General features: G+C 30.2%; 2 protein-coding genes across 5 annotated transcripts in view; both read left to right on the top strand.

The window, feature by feature from the left end:
• The window catches only part of LOC112684405, an 88,820-nt gene extending 82,224 nt beyond the window's left edge, over positions 1–6,596 (top strand). The window contains exons 8-14 of one of the 4 annotated variants that reach the window (XM_025555924.1): positions 2,111–2,812; positions 3,150–3,277; positions 3,356–3,490; positions 4,911–5,539; positions 5,740–5,885; positions 5,996–6,065; positions 6,182–6,596. In XM_025555924.1, the coding sequence (XP_025411709.1) occupies positions 2,111–2,812; positions 3,150–3,277; positions 3,356–3,490; positions 4,911–5,539; positions 5,740–5,885; positions 5,996–6,065; positions 6,182–6,236 (1,865 nt within the window). In that variant the 3' untranslated portion in view covers positions 6,237–6,596. Of the gene's footprint in view, positions 1–2,110; positions 2,813–3,149; positions 3,491–4,910; positions 5,540–5,739; positions 5,886–5,995; positions 6,066–6,181 lie in introns of all 4 variants that reach the window. The other 3 variants (XM_025555923.1, XM_025555922.1, XM_025555925.1) reach the window with 3 other exon arrangements.
• Positions 6,597–11,130: 4,534 nt separating this feature from the next.
• Positions 11,131–15,029, top strand: LOC112684396 (elongation factor Tu, mitochondrial-like). The gene is made up of 8 exons (XM_025555902.1): positions 11,131–11,315; positions 11,392–11,444; positions 11,511–11,718; positions 12,330–12,496; positions 12,564–12,849; positions 12,912–13,130; positions 14,289–14,586; positions 14,654–15,029. Exons 1-8 carry the CDS (start codon positions 11,273–11,275, stop codon positions 14,841–14,843), a joined length of 1,464 nt encoding a protein of 487 aa, XP_025411687.1. The 5' UTR covers positions 11,131–11,272; the 3' UTR covers positions 14,844–15,029.
• The last annotated feature ends 1,950 nt before the right edge of the window (positions 15,030–16,979 follow it).

Raw genomic sequence — 16,979 nt, 5'->3', positions numbered from 1 at the left:
TAGTAGTAGTAGTAGTAGTAGTAGTAGTAGTAGTAGTAGTAGTAGTAATAGTAGTAATAGTAGCAGTAAAATTAGTAGTAATATTAGTAGTATTAGTAGTAATAGTAGTTATAGTTGTAGAAGTAGTATCAGCAGTTATAGTAGAGTAATGGTAGTTTGTAATATTATGAGTAGTAATATTTATATTTTAATAATTAGGGTCCAGAAGTTCGTGAACTAAAAACTATCAAATTATGCACTTAAAATCACTAAAATATGCGTTAAATTTGCAATTTTTTTTTTTTTTTAAATTCAAGTTATTTTTAATTTTGGTCAAAATAATAATTAAAAGATGAGGAAAAACATACACAATTTAATTATTATTATTTTGTAAACGATCGAAAATGGGTGTTGCTTAATTTTTCCAATATTTGATTTTAACAATGCTTTGCACAAATCTTTGTTAAAATCAAATTTTCGTGATGATGGAGTCGTAATAAGCGGTTACGTTGAACATTTTTTTTTTAACTTGGCGATTAGTAGCTCGAGCATGTTTCTCAGCTTTTAAATGCTGAGTTACGCAAAAACGTTTGTCATTGTTCACCTTTATTTAGCACATTTTACAAAATAAAACAACTCCATCGGATGCAAATATATGTTCACTAAATTCGGCCACGTAATTATAAATTCTATTAACTAAGGCAAAAAAAAAATAAAAAAAAAAACTATAAATTCGATTCATCCGACTTTTGGCATTTTATAATTATTGGAAACCGATATAAAAAACCATACTACAGATCGCACACGACTAAACCTTGTGCTCGGACTCTCAGAACGTTTTTGTATCGTGCTGTCACAACAATCGCGAGTCATTAAATCATATTACGAATACTTGGAATTACCTACTAAATGCTTCCCCAAATAATAGTTCTTCGAATCTGTTATCAGAGTATTCGAGAATATAAGAATTGTCGATTTCTCAAGGTTTTAATTAAATATAGCTAGAAGTATTACCCGCTTATCGCCTATCAGGATGTAAAGTAGTAATTGCACAATATTAAATTATTAAAGTACGACCAATAATTTCAAACAGGTTTTTATTTTATATTGGCAACGTTTTTATAAAGACATATTTATTAACAAATATATTTTGAAATATACTCAAAGTCCAACATTTTCATGAAATGTTAATAAAAATATATATATGGCGAGTAAAATTCAATAAAATGCAGTAAAATGCAATTTTATTCTAAAATATGCACATTTATATAAAAAAAAACCTCAAAATATACGAAAATATGCAAACTAAAATTTCATTTTTAAACTCGTCAGATGATGATTCAAATTTGTAGCTCATATAGTAACTTTTTGATGCACTCATTAAAAACATGCAAATACATGAACTTCTAGGCCCTAGTAATAATATACTATTTTTAGGCTTGAATTTTGTGTACACTATTATTATTATTATTATTAATATTATTGGAATGGGTTTTGGTTATTGTCCGCTGTAGCCGAAGCGCAAACACTGCTGCAGCAAAGTATTCAGGGGCAAATCCACACCATAGTATCGTGAGGCAGAAAGGGAAATTCATTTGTGATGAAAACTTAATTATAATCTATGATGTTACCGATGCATTATAGATCATTTTAAATACATTTATTTTGATTAAGTCTTTTTTAAAGTATCAAATATTCATACACAGATAGGTAATATTTTTTTTTCTTAGAGCGCCTCTTCCTTTTTCTTTTTTCAACCATTCCAATCACCTTCTTTTGGATCCGCTTCAGACAGTATGATACGTACAGAAAATAAGTTAGAACAAAATTGTTAACGCCAATACAAGGAATCCGTTTTATTTTCGTTCATTTTAAAATATATACTCAGCTATCGGCTGTAGCTTGTGGCGTTGTTTACATTTTTGTATCACATGATAATAGTAATAATAATAATAATATCGTACCTGTGTACATAGCTTGGTTTATAATATTCTATAGCATACGTATAAAATCGATTTTTTTCCGCATGCTGCTCCGCGCATGTGTAGTAGAACGAGTGGGTCGCGTGGTTGCATCATTTGGTGTGTATGTCATATATTGTCATGTGTTGTCATAATATGTTATCGGGCAGATACTCCGACCAAGTGCCACGAGAAATTGTTGGTGCGCATCGGCGGCGGCAGTGGTACGTGCAACATGGGCACCAGGACGAACATGGCGCCGGCAGTGAACCTATGCACGTTTTCCAAATGCTTCGGCGACCGGACGGCCACGGAACGGCTGTCGTCCACGTCGCTGGTGCTAAACACGGCCAGGCTACGTGCGGAACAGCCCAGCACGTACCTGGAAGAGATGAACACGAAGATGCAGGGCCGGTTCCAGAAGGCGGCGTGCAGTACGTCGTGGCCACGATATGGCCACAAATCATACCCGGCGCTTGCGGCATCTCGCAAATACAACCTGCTCAAGAGCTGCGCAGACATCAAGCGCGAACGTGTGGCCGACGGAATGCCGGATGTGATCGGCGCCTTGGACGACCTGAGTAGGACCATCGACGCACAGATCGTGGATCACATGGCTGATCGACACGTGACGCTCATCAAAGTGCGCCAGCACGACCAGGAAATCCACGGCCGGCTCGAGTACGCCAAAGATCTCATGAGCACCGACGAGATTAGTGAGGAGAGTTTAAAGGCTGACGAAGAGGTGAGGTCGTACATGATGACCGCTGACTGTGCTAATGAGGATGACGTACCTTCAGATTGCGAAAATCTCAAAAAGCTCATATCTACCGTAAAAAAAAATATCAAACAATCGCATAATTGTTCTCAAGGTACACCGATATTATATACACTATATACATATACGCTTGTGGAAGTAGTGCGTACGTAAAGTAGTAAAAATACCTATTACGTATGTGTATAAGTAGTAGTAGTAGTAGTAGTTAGGGTTACTAGTACAATGGTAGTAGTATAAGTTTTAGAAGTAGTTGTAGAAGTATTATAGTACAAACGGTAATAGTATAAGTAGTGTAGAAGTTAATGTGCAATTTTAAACCAACGTTCGACCGTAGCTGTGCGTAATGGTCTCTCTAATTAGGCTTATGCACAACAGCTGTAACCAAGTATAAAACACAACTCAGCTCATGCCGTTATTTATGCAATTTTCAGATGACCGTCTGACCAAATTGGACGTCAAATCCTACGAATCGACCCTGCAAGTGGTGCCAAACGTCACTTCGGTCTTGTTAAATCACGAAAAACCGATGGAGTCTGCCGAACGGTCACAATTTCAACCGGTGAGTGTGCAAACCACCCAGCAACAGGTGGTGACTGCCACGCACGTGGTAAAACACCAGTTCGACGATTCGTTTCAGAAACAACAGCCGAGCAAACGGGTGCCGATAAAGATCGTACAAGATAATCGTAAGAACGTCACCAAGCCGAAACCCGAAATATCCAAAACGGATGTGCCGGTGGCCAAAATATCCACCACCGTGTCTTTAAAACAGGTAACCTACATGATTGCCCGCTCATCTTACAATATATTGATTATCATTGTAACTGGAATAGGTTTTCAAACTAGTGGCAGGGTGGTCGATAATTGGGTTACATTTTATCTATCTGTTTCGTTAAAAATATTTGTTTACATTAGAAGATTAGGCCACAAATTAAATCTATATTTTTAAATTGTACCCGGAGATTGGGTCATAAATATACAGCATAAAAATATACGAATATACAATGTTTATTAACTAATAATTATTTTTATAATGCATAAAATACAATCATTTTTTTTTTTTTTTTTTTTTTAATAATGCCATACGCAGGATTCACAAATTTAATATAATATAAAAAGTCAATAAAATTAGTCAAATAATAATAATTATCATAAATATTTTTTTCTGAGAAATGCATAAAAATATATTTATTTTTTAAATAATATGATATTAAAAATTTTACTAACATATAACAATTTTTACCAATTTTACAAATTTAAATCAAAGTTCATTTTCTTGCTTTTATCGCTCCTATGCTTCTCATTTTAATATATACTTCGGATTGAACCCCATATAAAACATTTAAAAAACTATGAACATTGGGATGTGACATATAAAAATTGTTTTTAAAATGTAAATGAAAGGACTCGGCAACAATAGTGGCCCAATCACCGGGTCTGCCTGTTATAAATATAAAACTGTAATGACCCAATTACCGTACACCTTTTTGAAAAAAGGTTAATTGTGGTCCAATTCCCGGGCATCATAGTGGCATAACTATGAATTTACTTTGTGTAAAGGGAAAGGAGGATTAAATATTTTTAGTAAAAATCACCTCCAAAAAACATATTTAAGGATTTTGATAATATTTATGATATAATTGATTACATTTATTTATATTACATTTGTTGAAATGGTTGTTTTTTATCGGTGGAGACAAGCTAAAATTTTGTCTGAAACGGTACACCGGATGTCACACTCGTGAAAAGTGAAAAGTGAAAAGTACAAACAATAAAATGTACCATTTCCTTAACAATGATTTGGTTATCATAGTAAATTCATAATAAAATATTAAATTTTATGTTTTTCCTTACAGCCAACAAAGGTTAAAAATCCTACTTAATAATTTTATAAGGATTTGAGAGCTACACCCCTTCTTTCCTACCTTATTTACACCCCTACTAAGTTTAGAATACTTTGCTTTCGAACTTTGTTCATCTTGGATCACACAAATATCCTATAAAGTAATTTTAGTCTCCTTTCAAATTTCAGTCGTCAGCCATGACTTCCGGTTATACGAATAATAAAAATTATACGAATCGTTTTACTTAAAAACGCAATAAACATCGTGTTCGATTTAAATCTTATTGTAGTTATCAAACGTGCTAACTATACACACCGTCATATGTACATTATTTAACCGACGTTTCAGGTTCCTATGACGGTGCAGCCGAAACCAGTGAGCAACGAGAAAAAAAAACTGGAAAAAAAAGAGTCTATATATGGTAATATAGGGTACCGAGCCGGCAGCCAGCGCCTCAAAGATAAACAAGCTGTAACCGTGTCTTCGGTAATATCGACAGCAAACAAACAGACACAGGACTTGTTCAGCACGGGTAGGGACAGCTGGCTAAACATGCCCAAAGACCTAGGCCCAAAGCTCAACAAATCTAAGGTGACTACGTACAAGTCGACCAGGAACCGGAAAGAGACGATGGTGGACACGGAAGTATCGGTGTTGGAAGAGCTAAATAAGGCCGCCGATGAGATACTAAAGGCGGTAAATGGGTACACGGATGACGAGTCTCAGCTGCCGAATAATGAGCCGAAAGCGAAGCCGGACAACTCAGAGGTGAAACTTAAAAACAAAAAGAAAGCGGCCAGGTTACTACAAAGAGCCAACAGCAGAGAGGCGCTATTGCACCTGGATGAAATGAGTTCGTCTGACGACGACGCCGTGGACGAGGTGCAAAGAGTAAAACCAAAAATTCAAAGAAAAACTAAAACGCAACAGACCACCAACAGTGTGGCCACCAAGACCACTGCCAGTTTTACTAAAAAGTAACTATAATTTTTATTTATCTTCGAAATACGTTTACGTAGGCACTACCGCCAGTGGGGTGGAATAAAAGTGATTCTCTCGGAACTCCATAAATTTTCAATTTTTGAAAGGGTGTTAGAGTCGTTAATACTATAAAAACGTATTTATTTAATATAAATAATTTTATTTATTTTTTAATAGTTTTTTTCTTTCATCATAGAATCCAAAGCCGTGAGCAAAATGTCACGAAAACGAACATGCAACACAAAGTTCATCCGACGTACTACGGTAACGTTTCGAGTTGTACACAAACGACTACGTCGATGAAATTCCGCAACGCTAAGCCCTCAGATGTTTTGGCAAAACGTGAGTCGAAATAACTTTTGGCTACAATGCACACGCATTCATATTGGAATCGAATACTCCGGGATCAAATGATCTATAAATTTATTATTATTTTTTTTCTCCTATTTCAGAAATGATCGACCAAAAGGACACCAAGGGAAGGTACCAATGCAAAATAACGACCCGGACTTTTAACTCGAAGTAATTATTTTTTTTTATTCATAATATTAACGTTTGAATCAAATAGCAGTTAGATAAAATGGTTTGGGATTGATTAGTCTTACTACATTTAACCATCGTGATTTGTATTTGTTTAGCAGGAACACCAAAGGCACAGCCGAAGAAAGCAAAAGCTCTATCAAAGGATGTTAATTATACTATTATTGTCTTAATATGTTGGAATGAGAACATTTTGTTAAACGCTTTAAACAATTATTTTTATATATATCTAACTTAACAAATATTATTATATACTTTAGCCGTTGTGTCGACATAGGTACGACGCACGGTCCTAACTAGAGATATTAATTTATATATAAATATATCAACAATAATTTTTTTTGTAAAAAGAAAAAGAAAAATGAAAAAAAATAGGTAAATAAATTTACATTAGTTTAGTTGTTTTTTATACTCGTATAGTCTTTCATCGTGTATTACTACAAATCAATCTTTTATTCATTAATTCGATGGCATTGACGAAGATAGAAGATTGTTACACCTAATATATTGTTAAAAAACGAATATATGTATAAGTATGTATAAATTCAAAATAATATAATAAATTGTGATTTATTAATAAAACTGCAGTTGATTTCTTAGCAGACCATATTATTACAATCCACAACGGTTAGAAAATCGATTAAATAGGCAAACCGTATCAATGCGTAACCGTATAGATGAATTATCCTTGTTTTTTCAAATATTGGTGTTGTGGATACGTGCAAGACTTAATAATAATCAATGGCGTACATTCAGATTTGCTGTGAGGGAAAGGTTCATAAAAATAATGCACTCCAAAAACTACCTATTTATAAATACCTATTTTTTTCAATAATTAAATACTTAAAGGCAGTGGCGTAGCCGTGAGGGGGGGGGGGGTTAACAGGTTATAATCCCAGCCCCTAAAATGTCTTCCTTATTTTGTAAGATATACAATAATTTTAAGACATAGGTAGAGTGTTATACCCGTACGAGCGAACATTAATTTGTTATAAATATAATGTCATGCATCTTTCTTAAAAGCTTGTACTAAAATAGTTGAATAAATTAATTATCGATTTATATTTATGCAAACATGCATTTTTTTAATGAACGTAACGATAACACAATCATAAATTATTACCACTATTATATACTCTTAGCTCAGAGCATAACAATAAATATTTTAAAATATTACTTCATCACTTTTTTTGGCCCTAGAGAGGATAGAACCCGTCCCCCCTGTAAGTGCACCACTGATAATAATAGCATGTCCTTCCGAATGAAGTGGTTTTTAAGTAGCACTCACTCGCCTCAGTTATCATCATCAAACACTACCAATAATGCACCTATGACCTATTTCTTTAAAATTCCCAACAGTATTTAGTACAGTACCTCATTATTGATTCACTACTTTTTTAATTTCATTATACTCAACGCTCTTTACTATAAAGAACATATTATTGGAAATGAAGAAATGTTATCTTATCCTCGGTATTTTAACCACAGATCAGCAGCGAAAATATAAATAGTAGTTCATTTTCCTTTTACTTAAATAAAAAAAAAGTCAAGATTTCAAGATTTTCTTTTTTCTAAACTTGAAACCGTTCCAATAGATGTAAACTCTGAAACTGGAATCTATATTTACTCTCATAACTGATCTAGTGCTCGACTTGCGGGGGGACACATGGGGACGGTATACCCCTTCTAATTTTTAGAAATTTGAGCGTCTCTCTACTATTTATTATGTTATAATTATAACGCTTAACAAATTTTGGGGGCGCAATTTTTTTTAAGCAAACAGAGTCCCCCTTCTTTAATTTTTCCAAGTCAAGTACTAGACTGATCCATCAAAAGGTAAGTATAAGTAGCAACAGCAACAAATTATAGATTTGTATAATCACAAAAGTTATAAGTCTATATAGTTAATTAATGAAACAACAGATGTTATTTAAATTATTTTAAGTGAATTTTCTGATATAGAGGTATAATTTTTTTCGCTATTTATATAGTTACATATTTGGTACCCAAGATAACATAGAAAGATTTCAATAAAGCTATACCTGATCAGGGACGGTGCGAGGGGGTGGGCAATAGGGGCAGTTGCCCACGGCCCTGCACCTTAAATTATTATTAAGGCCCCGCGGTTCTGATTTAACTGAACTTAAAATATTTTATTAATATAAATTATAAGACCCAACATTTATTTTGCCCAGAGCTTCACAAACTCTAGCACCGTGACTGTATCTGATACGCAATGAGAAATTCTATATTTATTGTTTATCGTTTATTGTATTTTACCGTTCGTTGCAATATATTTACCATCGCCGAACATAAACAATAATTATTGTATCTTCTATAATGTAATATAGACCATTAATTTATTCATTAGATAAACTATGTCTAGATATATAAATGTCAAACTAAATGGAAAATGTTCGAAAACAATGACGATCGAACATATATATAGTATTAACCTAACCTTTTTCAAATTGAAAACCGAGAATTATTAAACAATTTAAAATAAACTTAATGTCATTTTCTAACTTTGTGCACGATTGCTGTCATTCCAGTTTGCTGCCATAATCAGGCAGCAGTATAGGTACAACACAACTAGATGAACAATGAACACGAAACTTTCAATATAACCGCACGCTGCATTTATCAGTATGACCGTGTGGTATAATTTAGAAGTTCACAAGTAAATAATTTACATCGGGTGATATAATAAAGTTGTGAAATAACCCATTGCTTTTTTTGACAGTAATTTCATTAGTTTTATACGTGAAAACGTAATATATAAATTAACTAATTGATTTATTTCAACACTCGAGTTGAAATAATTTTAATTTTACATAAAATAAATGAAAAAAACTAAAAAAAAATTCAAAACCGTATTTAATCATATCAGATCATATCATATTTTTATCGAGTTGTTAAGATATAAGAATTTTTTTTATAAGTAATTTATTATTTTAATTACTATTTACATTTATAATTATATACATATTTCACTTTCATATCAATGTAATTATTTTATATAGTTTATTCATTTAAAATATTCCTTGATAGATTGCTATCTAAGTCTACTGATGTGTTTATACATTTTTTTCATTTTTTTTTTTTCATAATTACAATATAATAATATATAAAATGTGTATCAAAATAATAAGTTTAATTTAGATAATGATATAAGAATAATATTACAAATATAATTCAAGTTAGACAATTCATCAGGGTATGTTCAATAGGTTTCGATTTAGGCAGAGTCTGAAGAGGCCTCATTCGCTTTTCTGAATTTTTAGAAAAAAATTTAATTTGTTTTTACCCTACAAATGTAAATTTTGGAAGCTCATATATCATTATTTTGTAGATTATTAGTTTCAAATTCTTTATATTATGAAGTGTACCTATTATTATAATGTAATATATTATTCTAATATTATGTAGGAATTTTATTTCATTAATTTTGTAAATTATAGACCTCTGTATATATATATATATATATATATATGTATGTATCTCATTAGATCTTTGTCTGAACTTGCCATTAAATATTATGTTCCGGTTATCCAAATTTGTGTTTTGTTTAATACTTCCCAAATGCCCTCTATTGGTTATGTTACAAAAAATTATAATGTGCAATAAAAATTAAAATTGTTCACTACAATTCTAATTTATGTTTTTAATTTGTTGAATTTTAAAATTTTGTTCGGAGAAAATACCTCAGTCCCATCCCTCAAAAATACACACCCCTGGTCATAGGTTGTAGTTAATAGGGTATGTCGCTCTTTATAATCGTGGGGTTTTCCTCTCTAGGATAGACAAGTTTTTAGTGGGCTTACGTTAAAATTATAATTAATGACTCCATTTTACTTTATAAATGAATGAAAGAATCTGTTTGATATTGAGTTTATGTGTTCGTCAATTGTGGGAATTAACAAGTCTTTGTGCAGTGATTTATTGTGTACACACCAGAGAATATCTGTTATTATACGAAGTATTTTGTTTCGGTATATTTATATTTTATTCAAATGGCATTTAACTCAACTACCCCTGATAGAGCATGCGATAAAAATATAGGTCGTAAAACTTGTTTGTAAACATAAATGAGTATTTTTTTTTACTTATAGTTGATTTTCTATTTATTATTGGGAAGATAACTCCTAAGCATTGGGATGCTTGTTGGAGTTTATCCATTAGGTATGGCCTCCAATTGAGTTTTTTTTTACCCAGAATAACGCCTAAGTATTTTATAGACGATTTCCAAGCTATTACTATTGGCTTGTTTTCAAATTTAACTGGTTGAAGTGCCTATAACCTAACCTGTACTTTAAACGTTTTTACATTAATGTCTAATATAGGTAATACATTATTATAGAATCTATAATATAGATGATAGTGTACCGACATTTATTTTGAAAACGACTTAGTAATACAATAAACCTAACCGATGCAATTACGGTATTTGAACATAAGGGTCCAAACCATACCTTCTGCGTTAGAGCATCTTTCGACAAATAACATAATTTGCACCATGACATTAAAACTGTCATATAATCACCCACGGCACAAATATTAAATATACATACATTTATATAATATATATTTTAAACGGGAAAAAAACTGTTTTGAAAAAATGTCGGGCTAAAACTAGAGTATTTTCTGCACATACTTACTTATTAGTCTTCTCTTTGGATGCCAAGTCAATATATAGGTCCATATCCCCAGTCTCTCCATTAATTTAGAACGCACACGTTTTTGGTTTTCAGGATTTTCTTCAAGTTGATTTCCGATTTTTATTCTAATCTACTACAAGTTGATACGGTGACAAATTAACTAACCGTAAGCAAAGATTAATTATTCAATGTATCTTAATCGAAAATATTTTGTAAAATCCCATTTTCGCATGTCACCGATTGCCGCCAGTTCATCGTCGTTTCGAACCAACACAACCATGGACGAAAATATGACTGAAAGTTTTTCCTCCAGGCATTTTGAAATCACATGCTCGATAATTCATATGCACACCGGGCAACCCTGTGTGTACCCCTCCCACTATAGCTCGCCATTGCCTCAACCGAACAAATGAGCAATATCGCCGATAGGTTTGCCGACTTTTATTATCGTTGATAATAGGACTCCTAGAAAGATAGAATTGGTGAATTAATAAACGTGGTTAAACTTTAAAGTCCTTAATCCTCGAAATTATGGCTACCATACTGAAAACCGGCAAATTGATATGCTACACACGTAAGTCATAACGAATCATTATTGAGTCGCGTTTTTACTTGCCATTGGTTATTTATTTGTTTGTTGTCCCTTCCAGTACCAAAGAACAAATCGCCGGCCCATCTGAACAGATATTTTCAGACTTTACACGTAAGTATCTATCCTCTCCCCGGTTTTGATATATTTATTTTCCGTATTAACCGCTTGGTCTTGCAGAGGTACAATGTTCCCCTGCAAAGGTGCTTGAATGACATCTTGCGCAAGCAGAATGCTGTTAGTGTTGGTCCAGTCTTAGGTCGAGCTCGAATGTATGCAGCGCCTTCAGAAAAAAAAGTATTCCAGAGGTCTAAACCCCATTGTAATATAGGTACTATTGGACATGTGGACCATGGAAAAACTACACTCACAGCTGCCATTACTAAAGGTGATATCAGTTATATATTAAATGTATGGACAGAATCCCTAAAGTATAAAATAGTTAAAAAATTAGATTACTAATTTATACTTAATCTTAATAATAATTTAAATAAAATATAAATATAATACTTTTCAAAGTATTATATGAGCAAATATTAATTATTAGTTTATGTTTCAAGAATCATCATCTGATTTAACAGATTCATACTATTCAATTAAAAGTATAAAAAATTTAAAAAATAATATGGTACAATGGTAGATAATTTTTTTTAAATAAATATGGAAATAACATTTTTTTATCTGAATTCTGATAAGATTTTAAATTAGCTAACGATTGTAATAAATTAAATAATTTAATTATATACAATGAAAATATAAATTATTTTTCATAAAAATAAATGTCTAACTTATTTTATTTCTCATCTTATCAATCTCAAGGTTAAAAGTCATATTACAATTGTATGTATACATTTATATTTTGAAGTAAAAATGAATTATTTTTGATAATTTTAAGTATGTGCAAGTATAAATTGTGTTTATGTTTCTTTAAACTACCTTTAATTTCCTAACATTTTATTCAATAAAAACAGTATTTCATTAATAATATTTGGTTTTTAGTTTTATCATCTAAAAAAATGGCCAAAATGAAACAATATGCTGATATTGACAATGCTCCAGAAGAAAAAGCTAGAGGAATCACAATTAATGTTGCTCATGTTGAATATGAAACTGAAGCTCGACATTATAGCCATACTGACTGTCCAGGACATGCTGATTACATCAAAGTACATAAAATAATTTTTAAACTTATTCAACATTTTAAGTATTGTAATATGCATGTTTTTTAAATAGAACATGATTACTGGAACAAATCAAATGGATGGAGCTATTCTCGTAGTAGCTGCAACTGATGGTGCTATGCCTCAAACTAGAGAACATTTATTATTAGCTAAGCAAATAGGAATTTCTCATGTTATTGTATTTATTAACAAAATAGATGCAGCTGATTCAGAAATGGTTGAATTAGTTGAAATGGAGATTAGAGAATTATTGACTGAAATGGGTTTTGATGGAGAGAATTTACCAGTTATTAAAGGTTCAGCCTTGTGTGCACTTGAAGGAAAAGAACCTGAAATTGGTAATAAAACTAACAATTTGATTTTTTATGTTAACCAGTTAATTATCATATTTTATCTAAAGGTGAAAAAGCTATTGCAACATTACTTGACAAAGTTGATGAATATGTTCCACAACCTGTTCGTGATTTAGACAAACCATTCATGCTACCAGTAGAACATGTTTACTCTATTCCAGGACGTGGTACTGTAGTGACTGGTAGATTAGAACGTGGTATAATTAAGAAAGGAAATGAATGTGAATTTGTTGGTTATAATAAAGTTATAAAATCTATGATCACAGGTAATTTTAATTATTAATAAGGTATTCTTAAAATTTCAATTTCATACTAGTTGAAGTAAGATTATTATTAGGGATGGGCCGATACCCGATATACCAATATCTAAAACGGAAACCCGATATTATAATCACAAGTAAAAACTAAGTTGATCTTTAATATATTACATAAAAAAATCAACTTTTTTGGCAAAACCATGAATCGATACTAAAATTAATCCAATACCACGAATCAATAAAACCGATACCTGATATTATAATCACAAGTAGTTTTGCGGTATCGGTTCAAATATCTGTTTTGAAAATAAACCGATAACGATATTTCCGATATCATTAATATCGGCCGATACCAAGTATCAGTTCTAGGATCGGCCCACCCCTAATTATTATAAATATGAGTATATATGTGTCAAATTTTTAATAAAAATTATTTGAAACTCAAGTTTATAGTCTATTCCAAAGGTTTTCAATCTTTTGAGGCATATACCCCTTTCATATTATTTTATGATGTCACGCCCCCCTCCCCTCAGAATTAAATCTAATTATGTTTAATATTTATAAATTTGTATAATTTAATGTTATTTATTAGATTAATATGAAAATCAATGAAGTTTTTTTTAATATTCAATGAATTTATTTGTTATGAAAAAAATATAATTTAAAACTATTAAAACAAATTATTTTATATTCACTTTCTTAAATGTTAAATTTCAAATTTATTATTATTAATTAGATACAAATTGAGAGGGTTAACAGTACGTAGTTTCAATAAATTGTTACTTAATTTTGTCTCTTTAAATATAAAAACAATTATAAATAATGTTTTCATATTTCATTTATTTTTAAAAATGTTTCATGCCCCCTGAAATTTTATCATGTCTTCCTAAAGAGGTGCAACCTCCAGTTGAGAACTTCTGGTCTATTCAATGTCTCTAATAAATTATATATTAATAATTCAAATATTTTACAATTCATATCTTCTTAATTTAATTAATTTATATTATTAATTGGAATTTATCAATTTTTTCATATATATATATATATATATATATATATTTTTTTTTTTTGATGAAGCAATTTTTTTTTAATATATAGTAAGCATTGTATAACTATTAATATTGAAATAAATATAAAGTAATTGAGCTATGTTATGCATGTCATAAGGTGTTGAAATGTTCCACAAAATTCTTGAGGAAGCTCAAGCTGGAGATCAATTAGGCGCTTTAATCAAAGGTACGAAACGTGATGATTTAAGACGTGGCATGGTGTTAGCTAAACCAGGTACAGTAAAAATGCAGGACTTTGTCACCACTCAGGTGTATGTATTAAACAAAGATGAAGGTGGAAATGGCAAACCGCTTGTACCTTACCAGCAGTTACAAATGTATTCAAAAACTTGGGATTGTGCATGCCAATTGAACATTATAGGCAAAGAAATGGTTATGCCCGGGGAAGATTGTTCGTAAGTACTTAGTGATAAATCGACAGGTTAATTGTTTGATTGATAAATACCAAATTCATTGTTCTAGTGTTGAGTTAAAAATGATCCGACCAATGGTATTGGAACAAGGACAAAGATTCACGTTGCGTGTAGCTGGTGTTACAGTAGGAACTGGAGTAATCACTGAAGTCAAGAAAAGACTATTAGAAGAAGAAAGACGAGGACTATTAGAAGGTAAAAAATACCGAGAAAAAAAAAAGGCTCAGAGTTCTGAATAAGTCTAGTAACTTCATCCTTCATTGCAAGACCAGTATGTACATAAAGTCATTATATGTATCTTAATACTTAATCACAAAGTGCATTATTGATAATTTTGTAGTTTTAATATATTTGAATACAAACACTTTTATGTTTAATAGTTATACTGTTGAACGTATTTGAATAAAATGCATTATATCATAAAATCTGTTTATTTTATTTTAAATATAATGTATTTAAATTCTATGATTATTCTAATACCTTGGAGAACATATAAATGTAGTTAAAACTTAGACTAGTTACTTATTTGTTTATATTATAATAAAATTACCGTGAATTCATTATGTTTTAATTTTCATGTGAAATTTATGAATACTAATTACTTATTTTTTTTATGTTAAAAGTATATTTTACTGTTTAATTACAATATTTCTTGTTTTTTCTGAGATCTAATTATTTGATGTTCTGTACATGACTGATGAACTATAGTATTCCCATTAAGTATATTACATATATGCCATATACTAATCATTATTTTGGAAATCCACGGGTATAATCTCGAGCAATTTGTGAAAAACTATAAAATAAAATTTAAATGTGTTAATTTTGATTATGGATATTAATTATTTCCCTTAGGTGATTGATTGTTTGTCTCCATCTATATTACTATGACGTAATTAATGGTATAACATTGTGCATCTGTATATTAATTTTTATTGGTTATTGATATTACTATCATCTATTATAATAATATAATCTTTGCATGAGTCTTGGTTACCAGTGACTAATGTAATTATCTACATAATAATTTATTCAAAATTTAATAATTTTTATTTATAATATTGTAATCTATAAAAGAATAAAAAAAAGTATGTATTTAAATTTTTGTTAGGTTCTATAACCCCTCTCAACCACCAGTAAACGTATACTGCTTTCATATTAAACTTATAGTTAATAGAAAAGTGAATGTTTGAATAAATTCAAGAATGTGTTGATTTTATAGTGTTCCAGTATTAAAATTGTAAGAATTATTATTTGACCCAAATATTATAAAAATCTGTACTTATATCTTGGATTTCATTGATATTATAAATAATTAAAAAATTATAAAAACAATCAGATGATATCAAAGAAAAATATACACAATTTAACAACAATAGATTTCAATTTATAAGAGTGGTTTAAACAATTATCTGTTATACTGTCAAAATGAAATGTACTATTACTATATTTGATTAATTATTTATGTTAATAAGAAAAAGTTTTTCGGTGAAAAAGTGAAAATCTGAAGCAGTGAACATCATTAAAATGTTTCCTACTATTAGTTGCATTCTCCCCAACCACTATTTTTAACGTAATATTTAATTTTTTTGACCTAATACAATTAATATATTTTTATTTTTTATTCAAAAATACATTTTCATATAATTTTAAAATCTAAATTAGGCTATGGTAAAAGTAAAGGTTTGTAATTGAGAGAAAAATAGAAGCCAAAATAAGAAAATACAACACTACAAAAAAAAAAAAAACTGTGCATTACGAAGTATATAAAATTAGAGAGTAAATATATTAAAAAATATTTAATAGAAAAAAAGTATTAATGTGTATTATTAAAGTAAACAACCCACATATTGACATTGCATTTGATTTATATGATACTTTTATATTTTTACATATTTTATATATTATTTTTTAACAACCATTACGTATTATTATATTATTGTATTACTTATAAAAAAAAAAGTAATACTATTGTGTTATACTTATGCCATGAGCTTATACGTTATATAAGAAGAAAAATTAATTAACACGAATTAATTACTAATATGAACAATTAATATGACTATAATTACTTGTTATTTTTAAGAAAAAAATTTTTAGGCTACTAACATTTTTTTAAAAAAATCATACAAAAATCCAAAAATAAGCAAAAAAAAAGCGAAAAAAAACAAAATAGCACTTATACTCCGAAATATGCAAAAATATGCAACATAAAATGTCATTGCTGTTTTGATTTGTTTTTTCAAATGTATCTGGTATGTATAATGATTTATTTACTGAAATGATCGAAGCACAAAAAAAAAAGGAAAATACGTATGTAGTATGTTCAAATTTTGAATAGTTTGATTCAAAACTCATATGATTATAATATTATA

The sequence above is a fragment of the Sipha flava genome, unplaced genomic scaffold (genome assembly GCF_003268045.1).
Source record: "Sipha flava isolate LNK unplaced genomic scaffold, YSA_version1 249_pilon_pilon, whole genome shotgun sequence".
Lineage (NCBI taxonomy): Eukaryota > Metazoa > Arthropoda > Insecta > Hemiptera > Aphididae > Sipha > Sipha flava.
Note: the sequence above shows the minus strand (reverse complement) of the source record. Positions and strands in the feature narration are given on the sequence as shown.